General features: G+C 33.0%; 4 protein-coding genes across 6 annotated transcripts; 1 reads left to right on the plus strand and 3 right to left on the minus strand.

The window, feature by feature from the left end:
- Positions 1–7: 7 nt before the first annotated feature.
- Positions 8–1,106, minus strand: LOC107432670 (uncharacterized). Its single transcript, XM_016043856.4, has one exon. It carries the CDS (start codon positions 987–989, stop codon positions 441–443), a length of 549 nt encoding a protein of 182 aa, XP_015899342.3. The 5' UTR covers positions 990–1,106; the 3' UTR covers positions 8–440.
- A 1,389-nt stretch (positions 1,107–2,495) lies between these two features.
- On the minus strand, positions 2,496–6,445 carry LOC107432665 (protein-ribulosamine 3-kinase, chloroplastic). The gene is made up of 9 exons (XM_048464961.2): positions 6,226–6,445; positions 5,344–5,497; positions 5,104–5,194; positions 4,905–4,979; positions 4,733–4,821; positions 4,434–4,552; positions 4,005–4,145; positions 3,174–3,250; positions 2,496–2,727 (listed from the first exon to the last, which is right to left on the minus strand). Exons 1-9 carry the CDS (start codon positions 6,326–6,328, stop codon positions 2,581–2,583), a joined length of 996 nt encoding a protein of 331 aa, XP_048320918.2. The 5' UTR covers positions 6,329–6,445; the 3' UTR covers positions 2,496–2,580.
- Positions 6,446–9,344: 2,899 nt separating this feature from the next.
- On the plus strand, positions 9,345–17,154 carry LOC107406833 (putative syntaxin-131). 2 transcript variants are annotated; one of them, XM_048464964.2, is made up of 13 exons: positions 9,345–9,670; positions 11,770–11,871; positions 12,016–12,072; positions 13,265–13,313; positions 13,896–13,984; positions 14,102–14,175; positions 14,677–14,719; positions 14,800–14,860; positions 14,995–15,020; positions 15,103–15,180; positions 15,934–16,014; positions 16,575–16,640; positions 16,795–17,154. In XM_048464964.2, the coding sequence occupies exons 1-13, from the start codon at positions 9,653–9,655 to the stop codon at positions 16,963–16,965; spliced, it is 915 nt and encodes a 304-aa protein (XP_048320921.2). In that variant the 5' UTR covers positions 9,345–9,652; the 3' UTR covers positions 16,966–17,154. The 2 variants fall into 2 exon arrangements, with proteins under 2 accessions (XP_048320921.2, XP_060668653.1); XM_060812670.1 differs by lacking the exon at positions 9,345–9,670 and adding an exon at positions 10,085–10,815.
- Positions 17,155–17,900: 746 nt separating this feature from the next.
- LOC107406821 (protein EMBRYO SAC DEVELOPMENT ARREST 30) lies at positions 17,901–24,976 on the minus strand. Of its 2 annotated transcripts, none has more exons than XM_025069610.3 (11): positions 24,813–24,976; positions 24,194–24,435; positions 24,013–24,109; positions 23,056–23,126; positions 22,892–22,980; positions 22,546–22,789; positions 21,899–22,011; positions 20,448–20,538; positions 19,947–20,075; positions 19,225–19,778; positions 17,901–18,635 (listed from the first exon to the last, which is right to left on the minus strand). In XM_025069610.3, the coding sequence occupies exons 2-11, from the start codon at positions 24,353–24,355 to the stop codon at positions 18,191–18,193; spliced, it is 1,995 nt and encodes a 664-aa protein (XP_024925378.3). In that variant the 5' UTR covers positions 24,356–24,435; positions 24,813–24,976; the 3' UTR covers positions 17,901–18,190. The 2 variants fall into 2 exon arrangements, with proteins under 2 accessions (XP_024925378.3, XP_015869510.3); XM_016014024.4 differs by having other exon boundaries at positions 24,013–24,097; positions 24,813–24,975.
- Between the last annotated feature and the right edge of the window lie 548 nt (positions 24,977–25,524).

The raw sequence follows: 25,524 nt of genomic DNA on the forward strand, positions 1-25,524 counted from the left end.
TTGTTCCTCAGATGAAACAGTCAAAAGTTTTCAATTTTATATAAATATCCTTAAATCCAAAACATAAAATATGAAACAAAAAAAAAAACATCAATGTATTCTCTCTCTAAACTGTGTAACCCAAATGCAATACAAAAGTGAAATCTGAACCCCCAAAAAAAAAAAAAAAAAAAAAAAAAAAAAACTCTACTTTCTCATATCAAAGCACAAAGGGTCATAGAACTTGAACCCAGAGTAAAGTCATGGAAAATTTCCCAAAAGAAATCTCAACCAAAGGTATTGTATTCCAGCATCTACCTTTTATATCCTATAAGGAAAACAACTTTTCTCTTCTCAAAGATAAAATAAAAAACAAAAATGTTGCCCCAAAAAATTGAGTTTTCAACAATTTTTGTTTTTCATGTTTTTGCTTTCGGTTTTCAGAAAACAGTGTTTTCTTCTCAGCCATGAAACTGGTACACAAGGTCCAAAGCCTTCAACCTGGTGGCATGAGGATCAAAACCCATGAATCCTCCAATAAACCCCCCATCATTCAACCTTCTCTCCTCCACCAACGCCGCGGCCGACGGCGAGAGCGGTCGCTTCGGCCGCTTATTCTTGATGAAGCAATCCTTCATCTTCTCTTCGACCCTGTCGACAGTGTTTCCTTTGGAATTACCCTCTCCGACATCATCGTCGTAGCCGTTGTCGTCACCGACCTGCATCGGCTCGTTGCCGTTGTCACCGCCGGCGACGGCCCCGGTGGCGGAGGAGAGGGAATTCTCGGCGGGGGGAGCAAGGTGGAGAGGCTGAGGGAATAATGGGGTGGTTCGAGAGAGGAAGGTGGAGAGGTGGTGGTGGGTTTGGTGGAGGGAAGAGTATATTTGGAAGTGATGGGTTGGGTCGGTTGTTGTGGGAAGTTGCTTCGCCATTAGAGCAGCTTGCTCTAGTGACAGTATGAGCTCTGGTAATGGTGGATTTACAGCTTGTGCCTCTGCCATGGATTCCATTCTGTTTCTCTCTCTCTCTCTCTCTTCTTCTGAGAGTTTAAGGAGGCTATAAACTCTCTTGTACCTCTCTCTCTCTCTCTCTCTCCACCGTTTTCTTACAGACTTTTTTTTTTTTAAACTTCAGTTTTTGGGGATTTATTTTCTGTATAATAAAAAAAAGTAAATTACACAAACACAAAAATATTTCTATAGGTTATTTAAAACAAAAAATAAAAATAAAAACTATTTCTAAAAAGAAGTTTAGAAGAATATTATATGAATTTATTTGTTTTTGTATGAATTTTATTTGGTAAAATATAATAATAAGATTTTTCTTTATTCTATATGTTGATTCAGACCAGAAGATTCAAACTCATATTTTTTCACGAGAAAATAATGACTTTGCTTAATTATCAGAAAAAAAAAAGAACAATTTTTTTAAAAAATTAATACTCTTTGGATGCAAAAATAAGTGCAAGTTCAAGAAATAGTATGTTTGTTAATTATTTTGAATATTCATGATCTTAAGTGAGTGGGATAGATTATTTTCCATTAGCGTATTATTCATAATTCATTATTATGTTTAAACTCAAGCAATATGTGTAACATTTGATAACTAATGTCACTCGTTAAAATATTTGTTGTCAATTTATAAAACATTAATTATATAAATTAGTAGAGATACTACTAAACACTTTCTAGTATTTAATAAGTTAACATTTAACACATAAAGTTTTGTATTTTTCTGAATTGATTAAAAAAATCATCTTAAAATTGCATTATATAATAATTCTATCTAATTTCTTTCTTTCTTTCTTTATTATTATTTTTTTTTTTTCTTATGTAAATTGAGTATATGATTGTTATATGTACGTTGAAGATGCAAAACAAATATAAGGTTAATTGCAATTTCAGTTGAATATTTAATCATTACAGTGCACAAAATGATTGACAACATATATATATATATATATATATATATATATATTTTTTCTCAGCAAATGCCAAATGCATGCTACTACGATACTCACATGTGAGGTTAGAGGAAAACTGATTGACATTGACACAAGTTTGGAAGCACAAGTTTTTGAAGTATTTTGAGATTCCTACTGTTACATCAAACAACGTAGATCAAAATAAAATACATTTTAATATTACCAATTTGGATTGAGATCTTCCTCACAGAATGCATGTGGGTAAGATTTAGAAAATTATTGCATTTCTTTGGTACAATAAGGGAATGTATTAATTTACCAAAAACATAATAATAATAAGGGAATGTATTAAAAAAAAAAATTATTTACCATAATGATGATTGTCATTGGGTAAATGGCAAATGACATGGTGATTATGAGTCGACTTTATTTGAAACTTTTTAAATTTTTTCTTTTTTGTTTTCTTTAAAACTAAGAACCTAAATGGAAAAATAAAGCTTATAGCATTATACAATTAATTATCACATCAATTGCTAGTCCTACTTAGGAAACTAAAAAGTTTGTGGTTCTAAAATTATCAAAAGAGGTAATATAATATGTAGAACTACCAAGCAGCAATATATACAGAAACACTTGGAAATTGATCAAAAAGAAGATTTAGAAACAATAAAGAATGACTAGGCTTTCAATATCCTCAGATAGTCATCTATTATAGACATTGCAGACGAACGATAACCAGAACCGAAGAGATTGTAATGATTCAAGTAATGATATAACATATAAAGATCTATCCTCTTATCAAATCCTGGTTGTTTTGGCATCACCTGTTGACAAACGATACAAAATTATGATTGAAAAGATATGAATGATCAACGCAGCAAGTGACAGACAAACGAAAGGATTAACCGTAATGATAAGGACAAACTTTCTTCCTAAAAAAAAAATCTTATTTGATAATAGTAAGTTACTTAAAGAGTTGTTTTGGTTGGATTTCCACTAATTCTAGATTAGATGATGAGAGGTAGTGTACATGGAGACTTTACTGGTGTAATTGAAAGTTCAGTTTTAATGCATCAAGGGCATGTTTTTGGAAATTAAGCAAAACTATCTATTCCTTTGAAAAGTAAGCACTGCATTTATTCAATTTGGAGGAGACCCTAGAAAATGGTTAGGGGCAAGGGGAAGGGGGAACAGAACAGAAATTTAACTTATGACCGTACGGTAATTCATTTCTTTCAAATTATTTTTATTAGAAATGAAATCACAGTACCTCAAAATAGGAATTGTAGAAAGATCCTCCAAACCCAGCACACCATGACATTCCAAATTCTGCCTCGTTATGTCCATCTATAGGCAAATACTTGTCAACATTAGCACACTTTGTGTGCTAAACAGTAGTTAAACATATTAACATACCATTCAAGAAAAACATCAATATCAGGACACACAAACACACACACACACACACACACACAACCAAACAAAATAATAATAATAATAAAAAAAAGAATTATCACTTTCATTAGGTATAACAAGTTCCAGAGATCAGAAGCATAATCTTGTATCGCTATATATGTTTATCACTAGCCAACCTGTATGGCTATACTCCAGAGTGTGATTTCAGAAATTCATCCCGCTAGTCGTATTATCTCTCCCTTTAGTCTTTTTTTTACAATTCTGCTAGAGAGATTATATGATACCCTGTACCATTACAGTTTACATTTATTGTAAATGAATCCATGAATATTCTCTCTTTATCAATGCTTTCAAATCCAACCAAAACACAAAATCTTTATTCTGAAAATGGTTTAATGTCTGAGTCCCTCTTTCCTACTAAAGTTATTTTTCCTCTATAAGCCTACAGGTGTCCCCCAGATCTCAGAAGCGATCCAGAAAATTTCAGATTATAGTTGTTCATTGTTGTAGCTTCAATATAATGGACAGTATTTACTACTTATTAAATATATTCGCAACCTGTTTAATTAGAAGTTGACATTAACAAATTCAATCAATACAGAAAACTAACATGACTTCCAAGGATTTGAGTTTCAAGCGGTTAATGTTCCATCAGAAAAAGCTAAATGAACTAACTTTCACTTACAATAACATGCAGGGTCAAGGATAACAGGCTCGCCATTTTTGTCGGAGCAGATATTTCCACTCCACAGGTCTCCATGTAACAAGCATGGCTCTATAACCGCACCATCAAAGAGGGGTCCCATACTTTTCACCAATCTTTGTCCTATTAAATATTGATAATCAAACATCCAAAAAAAAAAATGGTTTTTATTTTTTTTTCACTTTTACATATATCATTTTGACATATTGACAGATCTAAATGAATATGGTAACCATGCCATACAATAGCACATGATAAAAATATGGGCAAAATATAGGCATTTCAGGTTTCATAATATGTTTTACTATTTATTTATTAATTTAGGGAAGTGAAGTTATTTGAATCAAGATTTATTTTATTTTCATTCTTCACTGAGTGAACCAAGTATTGATAGTTCAGAGACAATGCTACCTTTTTCATAAATGGAACGATCACCATACTGGTCCACTGCTAGCTGCAACTGGTAACCCAATCGATGCTCCCCGTAAAACTGAATCCAGTCCGATGTCCAAGTATTTATCTGAGGGGTGCTGCAGGGTGAAATATATCACTTACATGAACTCAATTAGTCAAGCAATTCTCCTTGAATTCCAACAAATTGTGAGTATGTCTGTCTAAGCTAATGGTGTGGATGTGTATGTGTGCGTGTTTGTGCGAGATAGATAGACTGGATGATAATAGTAGTTGTGTTGCTAATCTAATAAGAGTACCTGCCAATAGTGTTATCAACATCAAAACCAAAGCCTTTCTCAGATTTTCCAGCTTTATGCATAGCAGCAAGCTTCTTTCCTAGAACAGACTAAAAACCAACATATTTAGTGAAATCCAAATGAGTGATGTAAGCAACTATAACAAATTCATAAAATATTTCCCAATCCTCACCTGATCACCTCTAGATGCACCAAATTCAATAAATTCCATGATGATGTAAGAACCACCTGTGGGTAGGGGCCCAATCTAAAATGCTTAAGAACAGGTCAGCTTCAGTTTTACATCAAAATGATAAACACTGTATTGACATCAAGTATGACTCGATAACTTGTCAACTGTTACCATAGCATTAGGTTCAAAACTTCCATACCTTGAATGGCCTAGGCACACGGATCGTTCTGGTTTCGTACATCGCACTTAAACCAAGAGCCTCAGCCTCAAACATTGATGGCCCAATACCCCTGATTTAGGGTTTCAAAAGCACACAAATTCTATCATTTTGAGATCGAAATGCAAGGAATAAAAAAGCAGCTACAATAACTGATTCCAATCATTTGGATTGCAAATTCAAATAGAATATCCGAGAAAAAAAGGTTCATAGCATCTACACCTGTTTGTTTTAACAAAGAAAGAACCAGCATCAGTGTTATATCGACTAGCACGATTGATACAACCACCACCTACAGGACTAATTCCTGTTATTTTTGTTGCCTTTCCTTCTGAGAGAATCCATTCGCGAATTGGATCATCACTCATTGCTGCAGCTGTCATGTAAAGTGAACCAATAAATTTTAATCAATACAACTCAACAGAGATTCTGCTATCAGAAATTAAGGCGGAAACCGGTTTCTTAAATTAAAATTGTTATTTTTGCACAGAAACAAAAATTAATGACCAACAATCACTAAGTATACGCACAGAACCCCCCCCAAAAAAAAAAAAGGGAATGTATACAATACAAAAGCCTCTAAAACATTTCAGAAAGTGAAAATCCAATTTTTTTTTGTTTTCTTTTATTTATCCCTTCCCTAGTTGCTTTTGAATCCGTTACATTTACACAGCAGTAACATCTGTTTAAGGTTTTCCCCTACATAGCTCATGAATTCTTCATTCCATCTAACATCAATCAGAGATAACCACCTTCAAAAAAGTAACTAAATAGCACAAATAATCCGGGGGGAAAATGTAGGGAATTGGCTTCGTTAAGCATTAATGGAAATAAAAAAAGCATTCTAAATAACGTTTTAATATCCACGTATTTGACCCATTAAGAAAATGGTAATTTGAATCGCATATACTGAAATTTAAGAAGTTTAGAGAGAGAGATAAGAGTGAAATGCATAAAAAAGAAAGCAAAATGTGTATTTCATCAAACCGAAAACAGTAAAGCCATTAGTGCTGAAAACCCAATAGCACAAAGCTATAAGTAGTTGCAGATAAAATAAATAAGTGGGGGTAAAGTGAATTATTTCAGTTTTTAGTGAAAACTCACTGGTTAAAGCTCTGTGCTTGATGGTGGAGGACGAGGACAGCCGAGGAAGACGAGGCAGAGTAGGGAAGCTAGAAGAGTATATGGTTCCCATGTGTGCCGCCATTATCACTCCCTTTATGCTTTTTTTTTTTTTTTTCCTCTCTTTTTACACGACAACCCACTGACTCACTGAGTCGGTTGCCTTACCCAGCTCCCCATTGGTGATTGGTTTCTATTTTTCGGAGAGACAGAGAGAGAGAGAGAGAGACAGAGACAGAGAGGGAAAGACAACGACGCGGCTGAGGTCTGTTCTGTCACTAACGTTGTAACGGAATTCGGTGTAACTTTCTTGAATGCGTAACACGTGTATGGTATACTCTTGATAATTTTTTTTTTTTTTTTTCTTGAAGCCAAAAATAGATTTTTCTTTTTTTTTTTTTTTTTGGGTAACCAAAAAAAGACAAAGTTAGATCATCTCAATTTAAAATTTCTGCTATTATTCCTCCACCCAAGATTTTGAAAAAGTAATGTAAAAAAACTTGTTATTTTGTCAAAATTTTGACAATGACATAGATATATAATCATACTCTAAAATTTTTATGGAAAGAATGATTACTAAAACATAGCAATTTTCTAATGGGATTATCCAATGTAACATTGAAATATGATTTTATATATATATACAGTTTGTTTATGATGTGGACGATTTTCATACGGATCACAATATTGGTGATGGTTTTTTATAGTATTGATGACGATTTTCTAAGAAATCATCGTTAATACTATGAAAAACCGTCACTAATACTACGGTCTTCATACGGACAGTTCTCACCATAGAATTTTCGTATATATATATATATATATATGTGTGTGAAATTGATGAAACTTTTTTATACAACATTATAATTGATTAACCATTATTTTCTAACATTGAGAAATGACATTTTTATTATTTTGTATTACAAATATTTGAGTAATGTCATAATAACATAGTAATATATTAATAGTTGAAAATTATTTTAAATTTAATATAAATAATTAACTTTTAAGTTAAATGGATAAATAAGATTCAACATAATCAACAAAATAATATAGTATGGGCTTGTATTTAAAAATTTGATAAATAAATTAAATAATATGATATCAATTGGTGTTAAAAAATTAATACAAAAAAATAATATGGTATCCTTAATATTATTACAAAATAATTGGAGTAGAAAATTGCAAAACTTCTGAAAAAGTATGCATTTTTGTTATATTTTGCTTTATAATTGGATTTTTTTTTTTTTTTGGGTTAAAATGCTTTATAAGGATTATTTGTATATAGAAAGCTCAATCATCATCGATGTCTTTTTTCTATTTTTTTTATTTTTTGGTGATGTCAATCATCATCCATGTTGTTAAAACATGGTATATTTCCTCAATTCCTTTTAGAGTCCAAACACCATCATTTTTTATTTTATTTTATTTTTTTTGTATCAGCCAAAAAAAAAAAAAAAAAACACCATCATGTTTTTCTCATCGGTGTATTTCACCCTCACAACAATTCTAAAGTACAAATATGTAATAAAAGCATTTTATTATCTTTTTGCCACTCCGATGTATAAATATTCTACAATTTTTTGACATTATTTTCTTGTCCTGCGAAATAGATAGATATTGAAACTTCAAATGTCGTTGCTAATATCTTTTTAATTACTGTTATATTAATTTTTTACACGTGTAATTTATTTATTTTAAATGTTAATTAATGATAGTTATAATTTGTTAGACATTTTAATTAGTTAAAAACTTGAAAAAAAATACAATTTAAAATTTTGTATTTATGTTATTCTTTTTTTTTCTTTCTTTCTTCCTTAATTTTATAGCTAATTTAGATTTCTAATAAACTTTAATTATTACTATATACATTTAACATAAACAAATTACAAATAAAAAAGTAGAAAAATTAAAAATTAAAAATTAAAAACCAATCATATTGCCAAGCTGACATTTAAAGTAATCTCTCTCACTCTTCATCATCTTTATTATTAATCATTGAATTATTTAAAAAATTAAAGAGTTAAAATGTATTAATAGACTTTATAAAATTCAAATACATATTCAAATCTCATTCTTTATTATTATTATTATTATTATTTTAAATCAAAATCTAATAATGAAAGTTATAATAAACAACCATATAATGGTCCTAGATAAGAAATCCTTTATATATTGTAAATAATAGTGCCATCAATGTAAAACCATATGCAAATTTTGGATTGAATTCATTAATTTTGACGCAGTACATTACCATCAGTTTGGTAAGCATCATGCAAAAATAACTGACAAGATGTTGAGTCCATTATCAATATAAATTATATTAATATTCCATCAGTATCTAATTCTAGCACAATTTTAATAAACCCTTTTTTTCTTCTTTTTTACGAAAAGCTGCATTTATGAACCATTCGCTGATATACAATAATATGGGGAAAAAACCATAGTGTGTATATATATATATGTATATATGTTAGAGTGCTAGATTTAAATAATTAGGATAATTGCATAAATCAGAGGGATTGAAATTGCAAGAGAAACAAAAGAGAATGAAGTGAGAGAATTCACTTAATAGAAATTGCAGTCAATTGTTTTTTTTTTTTTTTTTCCAGCTCATCCTTCCCTTTTATTATACTTTATAGATATACAAAACAATTAAAAAATGTGTCACAATATAAATGGAGGAACAGACCACATCAGCATTACACGTGTCCGAGATATTTGTAGAGGGAAAATATAGCGATACCTAACGGTGAGACGCGTTTCAAGCACTCACTTCCTTCATTTTTAGAAAGACATAAATACCCTTACGTTTTGAGCAATCGTTCCTTCTCTTCACCCACATAGATAACAATGGGATGCGATTCCACAATTAACGGAAACCAAAGGCCAATTTCGTCTTCCCACAAAGTTTAAAATTAGAAAGTTGTACTTTGCATGTTGGATTTCCTAATTAAGCAAAAAAATTAATTAATTAATTAAATAAAAATCCGTAAAATTAATTATTAATTATTAATTTGAAAAAAAAGGGGGGTACTGCCTTGATGGTCTGTCTATTTCCTGATATTTCTCTTTCGGTTCCAAACAAATTCAAAGTCACAAAAAGTTAAAAATAAAATTTAAATTTAAAAAAAAAAAAAGTTGAAAAAAACCACGTTCTCTCTGTCGCTTTCATAGGTTTCTGTCTGTGTCTGTTAGAAACCCTAACAGGCCTGGTTGTTTTTATTTTTTTTTGGTTTTTCTTAAGAAAAACCAAAAAAAATAACCAGGTCCCATCGGAATCCAGCTTCCTGCGTTTTAATTCGTCTGTTTTTTTTTTTTTCTTTTTTTTATGATATAATATTTCGCAAATTTTGGATTTTTTTTTTTTAAATTTTTTTGGTGTCGGATTTCTCAGCTGCATTTCACAATGAACGACCTACTAACGGTAAATTTTTATTTTATGTTTACGTTTTAGTTCAATGCCTTCATTTTTTTTTTTTTAATTATTATTATTTTTTTTTGAATTTGATTACAATTGTTTTGGCGTGTTAGGTGGCTTTCTTTTTTGGGTTCTTTTGTCTTGATCTTGTACGATTGTGATAGTTGTTTAAATTCTATTGGGTCCCCATTAAAATGTTTAAGTTTGGATTGTAATGAATTTTTCGGTTTCAAAGTTTATCAATTTGTAATGCCAGTAGCTGGTTAAGTTCATTTCAAGCTGGAAATGTTTCAACTTTGTCGTTGTTGGTGTTGGTTGTTGGGTTTTTTTTTTTTTTTTTTTCCCTCAAATTCTTAGCAACCAAAGAGAATATTTCACTTTTGGTATATGAGATCATAAATGGGTTGGAAACTTTGTAAGCTGGATTTCATGTCCCATAAAGAAAAATTAACTCCCTCCTGAATCATTGCATGGGTTGTGATGAATCGTTGCCTTTTTTGTTGGTTTTAAGATGACCCATGATTTTGTTGATGTGAGAGACTTTAGAATAATTTTAGTTATTGACTAATCTGAAATATGGAAATTAATAAAATACCTGCTTGTTTATGAATGCTTTTTTTCCCTTTTAGGTAAAAAAAATAAATGAGAGAAATACTTACCAAATTAAGCTGATAAAGTTGAAAGATTTATGGGAACTGACCATGTTAAATAATGAAGTTGGCAAGTAAAAAGTCTATGTTGTGTATTAGTGTTGGCTTAGAACAACATTGTGAGTTTACAACTTCTTGTTTTTTAAAAAATTGTGTTTGGAGCCAGTACCTATCATAAATGAAGAAGATAAGCAATCGAAAGCCCTTATGCATAATACCCAGGTGAGGTCCTTGGAAGTTTGAGCTGAGGAGGATGGGAAGGGATGGAACCTTTCTACAAGGAATTCGTTAGATTTTCAAATCGTTTTGCTTGGCCATTATGGTCTCCTGTGGTGCAAACTTTCCTTAGAAATCGATTGGTTTTTAGATTATCCCAAAGTTAGCTTTGTTCTCATTGATCATTGCAAAACAAGATGCGGTAATTGTTAGAGTAGGAAAAGAAAGAAAAAAAGCATCAAGAACTCAATTAGGGACAATCAGTGTACTGCTCATTTATTTTGGGTAGGTTCCTCGTTGTTTTCTGCATACTTTATTTTAAATGTTTTGGGTTTTTCTTAGTTAGTTCTTTCTACACTCTCTAGTAGTTAGCATGCAAATGTGGTGCTAGTGGGTAATTGCTCGGCATGGAGCTTGACAGCTCTGCGATTGATATTTTGCTTGAGGAAGGGTTTTGAGATATCTGCCAAGATGTTAATGGTAAATGGATTGGAATTGGACAACTGACTTTTGAAAAAGTTAAAGTGTATTCATGAATTTAAGGGTTTATTCATATGCACTTGTTCCAATAAGGAGGCTACATACTTTGTGGCATTAACATGTTAACCTGCTTAAAATGAGTGTAAGGAGGATTAAGATGTCAAGATAGATCAGTGGGGATATGAAGAAAGACAATATGGGATTGAATATATTCATTTAAAGGAGGAATAATTGTAAAACAAGGGAGAGTTATCAAGATGATTTAGCTGCAGTCAGTTCATCATTAGAAAACAGTTTTTGTAGTTTTAATTGAATCCAAAAAATGATAAAATTACTCAATAAAATCTTACAAAATGCACCAGTTAGAAGGTATAAAAAGCATTGGTAGAATTTGAAAAGCAGTATATCTGGTATCTTGTGAGATTGAACAGTGAAAATATTGGGGACTGATAATCTTAGAATGAGTTAGACTTATATCCATGTAAATGATTGAAGACTAGTTGGGACTAATGCTTGGATGAGTGGCTTTGTTGTGAACTCTGGTATTTTGAATCATATTGAAATGTTTTATTTTCACTATTTGTTTTTATTTTTTTGGTGAAAATTTACGTTCCCTATTTGTGTGTGTGAATGAGTTAACTTATTTTTAGTTTCTACTAAATTATTCTTAAATAGTTAGCATAAAAATGAGTGGCAAAATAATTCATGTAATTTAAATCTGAAACTTATTATTTGCATTGACTTGATGACCTTTTGCAGGATTCTTTCGAGATCCCTCGGGGTCAAGCTTTTAGTGATATTGAACTAGGAGCGTATTCTATGAATTCAGGAGAGATGCAGTTGGATAATTTCTTCAAAAAGGTAAAATAGCTGTCTTTTATTTTTCCTTCCTTTTCCTTATATGCCTGAAAAAACAACAATTCTATCTCCTTTTGCTTTTTCTTTTCCCTCTATTTCACTTTTTTGTACAACTTAGTTTGTATATAAAACTTAATTTTTTGACAGGTTCAAGAGATCGAGAAACAATATGAGAAGTTAGATAAGCTGCTGAGAAAGCTCCAGGTTTGTGTGTGTGTGTGTGTGTTTTGCATTCTAAAGTGATGAAGTTTATTCTAAGATTACAAGTCGGTAACCTCGTTTGGTAAACATATTATGAACGTGGCTACTAATAACTGCTATCCATAGTCAATTCCCTTATTCAAGCTTTAAAATTGACAGTCTGACAAGAAGTGCTCCATACTTTTTGTTGCATTAAATAATGCAGCAACTTAGACTATGATGATGTCATTTTTTGTTTTCCTAAGCATATCATGGCTTTAAAAGCTTTCATATTTGCTTAGCCACACTCTTTTTTGGGTATTGTTGTATCTATATAACATAAAATTAGATTACAGCTGGTCTGAGCAGTTTGTGCACCGTTATGTGATTTTCATTTCTTGTTTCTTGGAAAATACTGAGTCAAGTTACCATTTTCTTCTAAAAATTTAAGCTATTGAGAACTGTGCCCAACTTTGTATAGTAGGCCAACACAAAATAGAACCTTGACAATTCCCCTCACTTCTAGATCTATCCAGTAACAGGATATAAATTGGGCCTTACACATGCAGTAATCCAGTAAGTACACAACATACACTTCATACTCTCCCTTATCTATAGGCCTGTCCAGTAATGAGATAGAAAATGAGCCTTACACATGCAACATTCCAACAATGTATATCAAGCAACATGAAATAGACACTTAAACACTCTTTCACACTGGGTCTTGAATAAAGTAAAAGAAATAGGGGTTCGTTGGATTCAGAAACAAGACCATACGAATATAATGGCTTTAATTCCTAGTTATCATCATTTCCAAAAGCTTTATATAATGGCTTTGATTCCTAGTTATCATCATTTCCAAAAGCTTTAGCTATTAAGTAATGGATCCAGTTTTGTATATCAAAATATGCCATGATAAATTAACAGAATTTGTGGTGGGATTCAGAAACAAGACCATGTAGATGTTATGGCTTTAAAACCACGTAAAGATGTTGTTTCCAAAAGCTTAAACCAGTAAGAAGTGGATCCAGTTATGCATATCAAGCCAATACGTATTAGACACTTAACAAGTTAGATTTTATTTAGATCCAGAAAGCAGCATGGCGACCTAAACTACCATAGATGCAAATGCTACATTTTGGTTATATATCAATAATGCTTTAGTTACTTGAAATGTCATGAAAATCAGTTATAATGCAATTTCTCACAAATGCAGGATGCGCATGAGGAATCCAAGGCTGTAACTAAGGCTCCTGCAATGAAAGGTTATCTCTAACTCATTGCAATTGTAATGGTATTCGTGTATTTATATTCATGCTTATTAAATGCTCTGTTATCGAGGAAAAAAAGAAGCTATTTTGTTTTGACTTGTGATTCATTTTTGTTTTAAATCTTGAAATGACAAAGGCTAAATAACCTTATCTGAGTTTGTATGGGCCTGTAAGCTGTAAGCTTGACATTCAGATGAATACTTGGATGAATACAAATGTGTACCTGCAATATTCATACACATGTGCGTGTTCTGTCAGCTTCCTTTTTTTTTTCCCCCCCAATCTTTAGTATGTGGAGAAAAAGGGGGTGTGAAGGATCAGAATCAGGAAAGGAATCATGGTCATGATTGCTGTAAATATGCTAGGAAATAACACCTTTTAACTGTTCATCCATTTGATTAAACACCTTTTCACCCCTGCCCTCTCTCTTTTTCAATTCCCCAGTTTGGTGATAGTGCAATTTCTTAATTTTCCACCTGTCTCAACTTGCTTTTTAGTATCTGCTTTTCCGTCAAATTATTTTTAATTTCTTGTCATTGACTTCTAAATAACAATGGATCTTGTCACCATATAAAGCAATAAAGAATCGAATGGAACGCGATGCCGATGAAGTTAAAAAAGTTTCTCTATTTGTGAAGTCAAAAATTGAAGAGCTTGACAGAGAGGTAAAACCTGCCACTTTATTTCAGTGATGATCATTATTTAGTTGATAATTTGATTCTGTTTCAGTGATAGTCATTATTTAAGTTGCTCATTTGACTCCCCTTTTTTGTTGGTTCCAGAATTTAGCAAATAGGCAGAAGCCTGGGTGTGGAAAAGGTACAGGTGTGGATCGATCCAGAACATCGACGACTCTGTAAGTTATGCTCTGGCTTTGTCTTCCATGTTTCTTTTTTCTTTACGAGAGAGGAGAAAAGGAAAAGGCATCTAAGAATTAAGAGATCAGCTGCATCATGCAACCTAAACTGCTGCATAGAAAACATTGTTTCAATAAATAATCTGTGTTTTGTGTATGATGAAATAACAGAGCATATGATGGAGTTCTTTTCTATGAATCCTTTATTGTGTTCTAATTAATTTGAGTGCTCCATGCATATTTTGCAATGTTAAATGTGTCTTCACTTTATATTACTTCCTATAGAGGGATGCATGTCTTTATTGTCAAAACTGACATTTTCTTGTTAACTGTTGAACTTGTAAATGATGGAACATAACTATAGTTGCATCAAAAGTACGCTGAAGGGATTCCATTGTTCTTTTCCTCATTTTTTAAAGATATTGTTGTTCAGTTCTTGTGTAGTGGGATCTTTCAGATCAAGCCAACCAAATATGATTTTGTTAAGCATTTTTCTTGCAGTGCCTTGAAAAAGAAATTGAAGGACAAGATGGCTGATTTTCAGGTAGAATACATCCATATATATTTTTTTATATATATTCTTCTTTCAACATCACCATTTTAAAATTTTAATTATGTCTGCAGACCCTGAGGCAAAACATCCAACAAGAGTATCGGGAAGTTGTTGAGAGGCGTGTTTTTACAGGTTTAAACTCCTAACCTGTAGTAACATCAATGATTATCTGTAACTAGTTTTCTTGGATTTTCCATGATATATAATTTTCATTTTTTTTTTGTTTTTTTGTTTTTTCTGTCTTTCCTGGTCTTTGTGATTTTCAGTAACTGGCAACAGAGCTGATGAAAAGGTGAAACATTTTGGCACTGTTGAAATTCCTATTTGATGTTAATTATTGTCCGCTCATCTTCTAATTGCTTAACAATGTACAGACGATTGACAGATTAATTGAGACTGGGGATAGCGAACAAATATTCCAGAAGGCAATTCAGGAACAAGGGCGAGGCCAGGTGTGTCACTCTTCTCTGTCTCTGCCCCCCCACCCCCCCGGGCTGGGTTCCCCTTTCCAAATGAATTGAACAAGTTAAGGAATAAAAGAATAATGTATACAAACAATTTCTGCTTGGTTTCCACTCTACCCTTGAACTTGCTAGCTGGATTTGAAGTGCAGTTTACTTTTGTGTATGTGGTCTTGGGGCTGTTAAAGTGGATTTTTGACTCATTTCTCAATGGAAAACGCGGGAGAAATTTGGGTTATCTCAAGGTTTAGGACAAGATGATTTGGTTGTAAAACATATATTTCTGGAGGCTTGTAGTTTATGGGAGGTTCTTCGTTATTGTGTTCCTATATTGGTTTTGAATACATTTTGGGGGTTTGCATGTTGCACCGAAGGTAAGTTTGTGATTCTTTGGTGCTATTCAGTTTTTACAATTTTTATGGGTTGTATATTTGGAGAGAAATGAGAGGTGTTATATCACAAGTTTGAGGAAGTTTTATGAAACAGAACAAAGTTAATTTTTTTGTTTCTTGTAGAGGGTGTTCCCTTCTGTATGTAATAAGTTTAGATTGGAGAGCATAGTGTACTTAGTGTTGCATTTCGAGGTTCATTATTATTGCGGTTAAAGGTTCCTTTTACTAATTTGATTTAGTGTGCAAGACTGCTGGTCCAATTGAACTTCTTTAAAGGTTCATTGTTATTGAGGTTCAATCATATGTACTCCCATGAAATCACTCCTGGTTATGTTTATTTGGTTTTTTGCAGATAATGGACACTCTAGCAGAAATTCAAGAGCGCCACACTGCTGTTAGAGATGTTGAGAGGAAACTTCTTGATTTGCAGCAGGTAACTTGTAAAATTTGTACACTGACGCATACTGATTTCATTCAAGATGTCAAATTGATTTATATAGGCATTGAGAAAAGTTTTGTATGCTAATACCGATTCATTTGTACACTAATGCATGCTAATTCAGATGCCATCTACTTTTTTGTCAAATTGACTAGAACAACATTGAACCTTTAAGTCTGGCATCATGGGATTCCATACTAGAATTACAGGGGCAATTTCATCATTAGGTTATCCCATCATGAGGCAAATATGTGCTTAGTCACATTACTAATAGAGCAGTGTATCACCATTTCATTGGCTTGCATATGGTCCAATAGAATTGCTGGCGAAGTCGTTTAAAAGAGGCTTGGTTGGTCGAGTCAGTAGATCTGAAAAAATTGCCTACTCATCAATGCATTACTAGAGCTGGCTTCTCCAGATGGAAATCATGAGAAATACCCACACAGGGTAACTTGGAAAAGAAAGAGCATCTGATTCGTTAGCAAGAGACTAACGGTTTTAATTCATGTAACATAATTTTAGGATGATAAATGTAAATTCTATGTATAATGCAGATATTTTTGGATATGGCGGTGCTGGTGGAAGCTCAAGGGGACTTGCTCGATAACATAGAATCACAGGTACTCTCAAACACACCATGATGAAACATGATCTCTATGGATTTGTTGCTAGTAGAGTAGACGGTATATAGCATGACGAATAAAGTGATACGCACCACCAGTTTCTGCATGACAACTTTTTGGTAGATAATCCTGTAAATTTCTGTTCCTGCAGGTTTCGAGTGCTGTCGATCATGTACAGCAAGGAAACACTGCTTTAAATAAGGCCAAGAAGCTACAGAAGAATTCAAGGAAGTGGATGTGCTTTGCTATCCTCATCCTTCTCATTATAGTCATAATCATAGTCGTCACTGTGATCAAGCCATGGAGCAAAGGTGGAGCTTAGCTCAACAAAATTGTAAGATAATAATATACTGGATACAGCCATTAATCTTCTTGTGGTCCAAAGCATCTAACAATTCTTTTGTATCAGTGCTCCATTAACAAATCCGGCTTTTTACAGCTCTTGTATAACGATGTTACAATCATAGCCGAAATTAACATATATATATATATATATATATACTAATATACATACCTATGTTCTTTACTGAACGAAAAACAGAATTATAATCCATTACGTTGTATGGGAAAATATCATGTGTATTGTGCCAAGTACCGCTTGAGATTTCACAAGATTTGAAATCCATGTTGCAGAGGTAAAAGAGAACTACTGAACAATATTTGTTTGGGTAATGAAATAATAATTTTTTTTTTTTTTTTTTTTTGGTTGTTTTGGGACCATCGGCGCATGATATGTTGTACAAAGGGGTGTATATAGAGTTTGTCCTCAACGATAAATGTGAGTCAAGTTAGATGGGCCTAGTTAATGGATCCTGGACCAATGGTTGGGTCCCATGCGGGTAAGTTGGAGCTTCGAACCTTGAACTTGAGGATTTGGGTCAATACAAAAGTTCAATTTTTTTATTTTTTATTTTTTTAAATGACAAGTTGAAGTGAAGCATCGTTTTAGCCCTTTTTTAATTATGTTTTTTCGTTTTAGAATCCCAAAAGAGAAAAGCTTCTTTAAAAACAATTTTGTGTTTCTAAAATACATTAAACGAGCTTTAATTAATCTTCAATTGCCTGCAGAATTAGCAAACTACAGAAGCTTAGCAACCTTGATAACCAGTGCTTGAAAAAACTATTTAAATTAAATTCACTATAAAAGATGCAGAATCCTCAATTGATGATTCAATGTGGCTTTCAACTGGCACTGTATCAAAAAATTTATCAGTAGACTTTAATGTATATTGCCCACCCCAAAAAAAGAAAAAGAAAAAAGTAAAACCTTCAACGTATAGATTCTGATCAGTTTGTCCAAGTATGCTTCTAAAAAGGTTTAAAAGTTTGATATATGAAGGTATACAGATATTTACTCTGGAGATTACCCAGAACGTATCCAAAGAATAGATGACTCAGACGTCTGTTGAAACCATAAACTAATTGTAGCTTTTGGATAAAACACCCTCTACCTCCAAAAAACTGTTGCATTCCGGAAGAAATTGCAGGAAAATGAATGCCGCCATTCAGTAAAAAGAATTTCATAAGAATCGTATCCCAAACAAGTCCTAGTCATTTGGATCCATTTCTTCATCCTGGTCAAATGTTAGTGATGACTTAGTTTTATCGTTGTCATTTGATTCAGGTATTTCAACCTGATCGCTTTCATATTCTGTTGTTTCACTGTCCTCAGATTTACCATCTTCTTCTCCGGTTGGCTCCGACAAGAGAATTTCTTGACCAAACCATTTCGGGCACTCTTCTTCACCTCCGTATAAAAATTGGCCATTTTTGCCTTTCACATGAACTGGAGCCTCTGCAGATGATATTCTACAAGAGCATTCTGGAAGCGGGTGTGAAATGAATAAAGCTGATTTAGACAAGAGGGATTGCCTTATAAGGCCTTCCTCACTCAAACTTTTGTTAAGGTGCTCCCTCACTAACAGTGTCCAATTATGCTTGGGATGGTACATATTGTCACGAGTCGCGTTTAGAAGTTTTGCAAGAACTTTCCTGTTCAAACAAACCAAGCTAGTGTCAAATAATAATTATATATGACAGAATGAACAGCAGAAGTACCTTTTCCAGGTAAATACAGTTATTAACTAAGAGAATTATACAAAATAACAGTAGATACAACTTAAATTGAGAAGGATGAAAACCAAGACAGTAATACAACTTAAATTAAGCAAGGATGAAAACCAACTGGTTCATTTAAAGAATCCCAACTCGCCCATTGGTTATTCTAACAAAACTGTGTGAATGCACAAAGGCAAGCAAAAAATATAATCAAACTCTTAAGGTTGATTCTAACATGTCCATGTTTGTGCTTGTGTTTATGTCTGTGCACACACGTGCTGAAAATGGATAAACACCTGCATGCGTTTATAACCATCAAAGTGGTGTTTAATGCACCTTTCTTGTAGCCAACAAATTCTATTGAATAACTGATGGAACAAGGGAAAGTTTTAAATCCTAAAGAATGAATATTGATTTAACTCTAACATCAAATGCTATTGCTAAACACTGATTAATCAAGTTACAAAGGGGCGCTTGGAAAACAAATTAACTGCCTTAAAATATGCATTTATGCTGATCTTACCTGTCTGGTCGATATGTTGTAGAAGAAGCGCTTATATGCAACCGCTGCCCCACAACCAAGCCAGAAAAATCTGGCCATCCACTACCATCGTTGTTGAAACCAGGAAAAAAAGCATCTGCTTCCACAGAGACAATATAATCAAGAGCATCCCAAATTAGTCTGTGTGCTTGCATTCTTAAATCCATAGGTGAAGGTTCTGGTTCCTTGTCCATTTCAGTAATCCATCCATACCACCCTTCTTTTTCATGTCGATAGATAGGTCTATCTGGAGGTGGAGGAAGAGGCCGAGGCCGGGGACCCGCTCTCTTCCATTCTTCTTTAAGTTGCTGCTCACTTTTAGCTGGAGGTGATTGAAAGAGGTCCAATGGAAGAGGTGATTCAGGTCCAACCAAGTCAGACAACTCTGCTTTGCTGCACAAAGAAGTGCGATCCACTAAGTTGGCAAACATGGCACGCAGAGGGATCAGAACACGTTGACCCCCAAAAGTTTCAGAACCAGCTAAATATATAATTGTTTTAGGAGGATAGCCCATTGCACGAAGGAGAACTCCAACCTGCAGAAATTTCAATGACAAAGGATGATCCAGGATGCTTCAAGTTAACCATAGTAAGAGTACAGATATGTTTCCAAAGGCACAAAAACACTATTCTTTTCCATTTTCATGGAAACATACAAGTATTATAACATAATCTTAAAGCGAAATTATTGACATTAGGCAAACCTCTTCAGGCATTAATGGGCAAGAACCATTTTCTCTTCGTAAGTGTGAATCAACGTTTAGTTCCTCATTGATAATCCCCCGTTTTATCATCTGTGCCCTTCGGTATTGTATAAGTTCAGTATGAACATCCTACAAAACAAACCAAGCCAATGAGAATTTAAAACCAAGACTGCAAGATAAATATTGTTAGTGTTTTATCATTTAAGGCAGAATAACTATTAACATAATTAAAAGGGATGATTGTAAAAATCCACCTTGTAATTTGGGTCATTCTCAATTTGGTCCATAGACATGTTTATAAGCAATGTCAACCATGAACATAACATCAAATGGATCCTTATGTATGGTTGAACGAAATTTTCTCCAGACAGTTTCATTTCATTTCACCAAAACGTTTCAAAAACAACCTAAAACATTTCTATCTGATCCTAACGAAATGTACACAGAAACGAAAAATGAACTTTCATCGATGCAAATGATAAAAAGTTCAAAAAAGCTAACCTGGAAAAGTTCAGCACAACCATGATATGCCAATGTGTCTCTCAATAAACCAGGATGAAAAGATAGGAAAGGTTGGCCCCATGCTCTTAACCTATAAATAGAAAACAGATTTACAAGATTGAAATTGATAAACATGTGAAGATCCAAATACAGAACAATTATAAGCATACAATCAGTTCTTTTTTATTTCTATTCCAAGTAGTGTGCCCTTATTGAAAAGGAATACAATTGCAATCTAAGGCCGCCCATATTTAAACAACATATCTTTTTCTTTCTCCCTCATAAAGCAAAGGCCAATTAGTGTTTATAATGTTACAGATCAATACCACAGGACAGCCCAGTTTAAAAATCTAGAAATTCCAGACATGAAATAAGCTGTGTCCCAGGCAACAAATTTCTTGTTGTTTGCAATACAGATTGAACACTAAGTTGTCTCAAGAAACTAATGTGTCGTGCTAATGATATTGAATATAAAGTCAATAGCATGATTCTAGGCAACTGTCAGCAGACAAGATAAGAAGGCAAGTGAGCTGATCAACAGTAATGTCATTACAAAATAAGTTTTTCCAATCAAATAATGGCTGAAACTGGCTAAAAATATCCATTCACCTTCGGCTGGTCCATTTGGGATGAGTGGAAATTTAAAAATGGGTTTTGGGTTTACAGGGAGTTATTAGCTTACCACGGGGTTTGTTCTTCCATCTTTACCACAAAAACATAAAGCTTGGACTATACTTGGGTTGAAAATTTGTTAGACTTTCAGTCAAGTTCAGTAGGCTGAGACCTCAAACTGACCATTGATAAAGTTCCATGCGACAGATTCATAACTAAAAAAATACCATATGAACATTTATGTCTCAAGACATACATATTTAAAGTTCTAATGCAAAAACACAAAGCTTGGGTTGGGATGAAAGTTGTTACACCGAAAATCCATATGCTGAGATTGGTTCTTAAATTTTGATTACTGACAATAGTTCTACCATAGTTGGCAAAAAAAATTAAAAAAATAAATAAATAAATAAAGAGAGACAATAGTTCTACCATACCTAGACTGATTGAAACATCCTACAAACTCAAAATTTTTATCCTTTGCTGTACCATGAGTCCCATTTTGGATGAAGTTGCATGACTTATGTCCTTAAATATGGTCTTTAGTAGCTTAAAACTTAATTATCAGTTAAACCCTACTAAAGATTTTACTTTAGTTCCCAAAATATAATAAAGTTTATACTTAAACCAGAACTGATAGCACATTTGGATGAGTGCTTTTGTCAATATAGATTAAGATTAAACAAGAAAAAGCAGCCTTATTGTGCCATTTCCTTCACACCAAGTTTGACCACTTCTGATACCTTAGTCTGAATACTAGTGTATGTACAAGCTCTCCACATAGTAATACTGCTCAGTGCATTAAAATCTTAGCAAGAAGACAGGATTAAGATTTATACCTTGCCACCATCCGTTGCCCAAGGGTCTGAATTTCTTGTCGAAACTGGAGTGCTTGGAAAGCAACCCTGCATCTCAGCCTTTGAAACTCAGACATGCTAGGTGGAAGGATTGACTAGAAGAGGATAAAAAATAGCATTAGGATTGTTGGCTATACTTCACTGAAAGACCACACCCAAAAAATTAAAAAAAAAATTTCTTTCCAAGGAACACAATTTCAGCAAAGAAAATAGAATAATTCAATCCTTCAAGAGGATGAAAAGTCTTTTCAACTTAGGTTGGCCAGTCACCCTCCGATATTTTCATAAATGAAAAATCTTAAGAATGCCAAAAACAAAATCCTGTGAAATTCTGTGAATCAGATTAAATGGAACAAAGGAACCACTAGCCCAGCAGCCAGAAAGATGTGTCTGACCAACATTAAGGAAGCTATTATCCATAAAAATAAAAAAAATAAATAAAAAATAAAAAAAATTTCATAACTTCCAGAAAACCTATAGAACCAGACAATTATTAACACCGAAGTTTCTACTAAATTTTAGGAAATTTCAGACTTAGCCTATCTTGTATATTTTGCATGTTTTTTCAAGAGATTATGAGATCTGCGACAACGTGGTATCCTATTTGACATAATGAAACATCAAACTACCTGCAAACATCCCCCATCTGTAATAACCAAACCAATAACCCTGCCCTTCTTTAGCTTTGGTAGGACTTCTTTAGTATAAAAATCTGGAGAAGCCGAATTTTTGGGCTTAAAAGTGGGAAAAGCGTTCTTTTTCCTTTCAGCCTTCAAATTATCAGGCAGGCTCTTGACAATGAGTACATCGGCTGTGAGGGATTCTATAAAGTGCTCCTCATCGTACAGATATGAAAAGCTCTTAAATTTATTGCTGTAGCAAAAAAGTTTGAAAACAAGTATAAAGCAGTGAATATATATTTTACTAGCATAGACAGCAGTAACTTAAATAATCAAAGAAGCTTGCATAATATACCTGATGCCTTTTGAACGAGTACTGGCTTGAATCTCTGGAATGACAAGAGTAGCATTTAGAAGCCTGGATACGGTGACCAGATCACAGATCTAGAAAATTAACAAATATCTTATGAACTCCCAATAGAGATAATAATACAAAATCACACATTTGATAAAGCTTACCGATGATCTTATGTTCGCAAACCCACCAAATATTTTTGCATAAATAAAACCATTGTTATGTTTGTTGGGAACTGTAAAGAAAAGAAAGAATGATCCATCAGGTTGACATGCACAATTTAAACTCATAAAAAATTGTCCAATAACAAAAGAGATAGAAATCAAGAAATTTTCCCAAGAAAACTTAGAAATAAAAAGATTTGTTCAAAGTAATTGCAGAAGTTATCAAAATTTGGGCGCATAATAGAAGAATTAATATCATCATTTTTTTTTTTTTTTTGGGGGGGGGGGGGGGTGTGGTAGAAGAAAAAAGTTTAGTTAAAGCTATTTGTGCTGCTTTTTTCTAACTACACAACAAAGTAAGAAAATTAAATGAAAAAGTTTACTGTAAGGCCAAATTTTATCACATAGAATTCAGCCCGTGCACCTACTTGAGAGACCCTTTATTAGCTATTTACTTGGTTACAATATCTTTATATCTGCACACATAAGCTCCAACAGAGAGATTCCATCAATACCAGGTTCTTTCCTTGTTTAATCTTTTTTTATACCTTTTCAAAATTAAGCTACCCTTATTTATCTTGCAAATATTGCAAATTCTATCATCGATGAAACCCAGACCATCCTAATCTTAATGAAAAGGCTTTACGAAATAACACCTTCACTTTACTTTAAGTTGCTTTCGCTCCTAAAACCATCCTAAGCTCATCTCCAACAGTCAACTCCCAAGAATTAAACCACCACCATAGTCATCTACATGTTGATGTTAACAGCTTAAAATATCTAATTAGAGTTTCTTCCAATATTATGCAAGAAAATGGATCTAAAATTATTAAAGATGAAATACCTTCTCAATTAAAACTAATACTATATATATATATATATATATATACGCGCATATATATCATTGGGAAAAAAAAAAAGGGGAAAAAACAAAATCATGAGTACGTGCATCAATACCTGGATAGCTGTTTCTGGGGTTGGCATAAGACTGCAAAGACCTCAACGGCTTCACAGGCCCCCATAGTCTCTTGGTCCGCATACTCTGCATAAAAAACTAGCCCATCAAATAACACAATCACACAAATAGAAAAATACTAACACATGCACACACACACACAAATGGATCCTAATCCCCCACCTGACTCGTGGTAGAAAAATCGTCACGAAATCCAGCCTGAGCACTATACTGTACCAAATCCACAGTTGATGATCTTGCTATGGATAAGTGCGTTATCAAAGACGCAAAAGATAAAACGAGGACGAAGAGTGCAATCCATTTTATCTTAGATTTGAACACCATCTTTGCCTCATAAAAAGAAAAACCAATTCCCAACTACGAACTACATTCCAATTCCAAAATACAGTGTGTTTATTATCATCCTGTGTATCAAAAAGAAAAAATATTAACGACAAAAATAATGAAAAATAAATGAATATTGAATAGACGAATATCCTTGTCGTTCTCTTAAAAAAAAAAAGAAATTCAAATATTTCCAAGAAACGTTGTGAAGAGAAAGAAACTACAAGCAAACGCTTAATATCTAATCCAGTGATATAGACGCTTTAACAACTGGTAAACTTCAATTAATATATATTTATATATTCGTACAAAAATATAAAAACAATAAATTTAAAAAAAAGAAGTTTGACTTAGCATACTGATCCTGAGAGCATTAGATAGCTCAGATCTAAAGGTACGTAATTTAATAAATTATTTTCTCGGGAAACGAGCACAGTGAGTTGGAAGGAAGGAATACCAGATGTTGGAGTTGGGAGAATAATCGATTGCTTCCTGTGAAGAGCAAAAAAATTTTCTCAGAGAAAAAGAAAAAAAAAAGGATTTTCCGAGAAAATGAGCGAGAAAAGAAAAAAAGACCAAAACGCAAGATGGCGCTTTGAATCTCTAGTTGCTTCTCAGTACGCGCTTGCTCCTCTCAGTGCTACGAAAAATTAAAAAAATTTCCATGCCACGTCGAATTTTCCACGTAGGAAATTAGACTCTGGCCACGTGATTTTGTAAATCGCAATATTGCATGTTTGACAAATCATTATTTAATTTTGTTTTATGGAAGCATGATTTAAAATTTAGGTATATGTTTTAAGTCTGAAAATTAAATGATAGAAAAAAAAATTATTTATTATTATTATTGTAAAGATATGTTTTCTCCTTACAAAGATTTTGAACTTTTATGTTATATTTGGTACGGTATTTTGAAAGGCGTAAATACTTTTTTCTTTTTAGGATTTTATACAATAAAATATTTTTGTCATAGAGTGAGTGGAATGGAAGCTCAGCCCAAAAGCTTTTAAGTTATTAGATAGCTGAATTTTTCATTGAGTGTGATTTTTGGGAGCTACCTCAATCTTAACCATTGAAATCTGAAAAATTTTTGACTCCTGTCTAAGCCCTTCCACTAGGCAACAACCTGGTTATGGTTCTATATCATCCCAGTGATGGTAAAAATTACT

Source organism: Ziziphus jujuba, chromosome 11, assembly GCF_031755915.1.
Source record: "Ziziphus jujuba cultivar Dongzao chromosome 11, ASM3175591v1".
In the NCBI taxonomy this organism is placed as follows: domain Eukaryota; kingdom Viridiplantae; phylum Streptophyta; class Magnoliopsida; order Rosales; family Rhamnaceae; genus Ziziphus; species Ziziphus jujuba.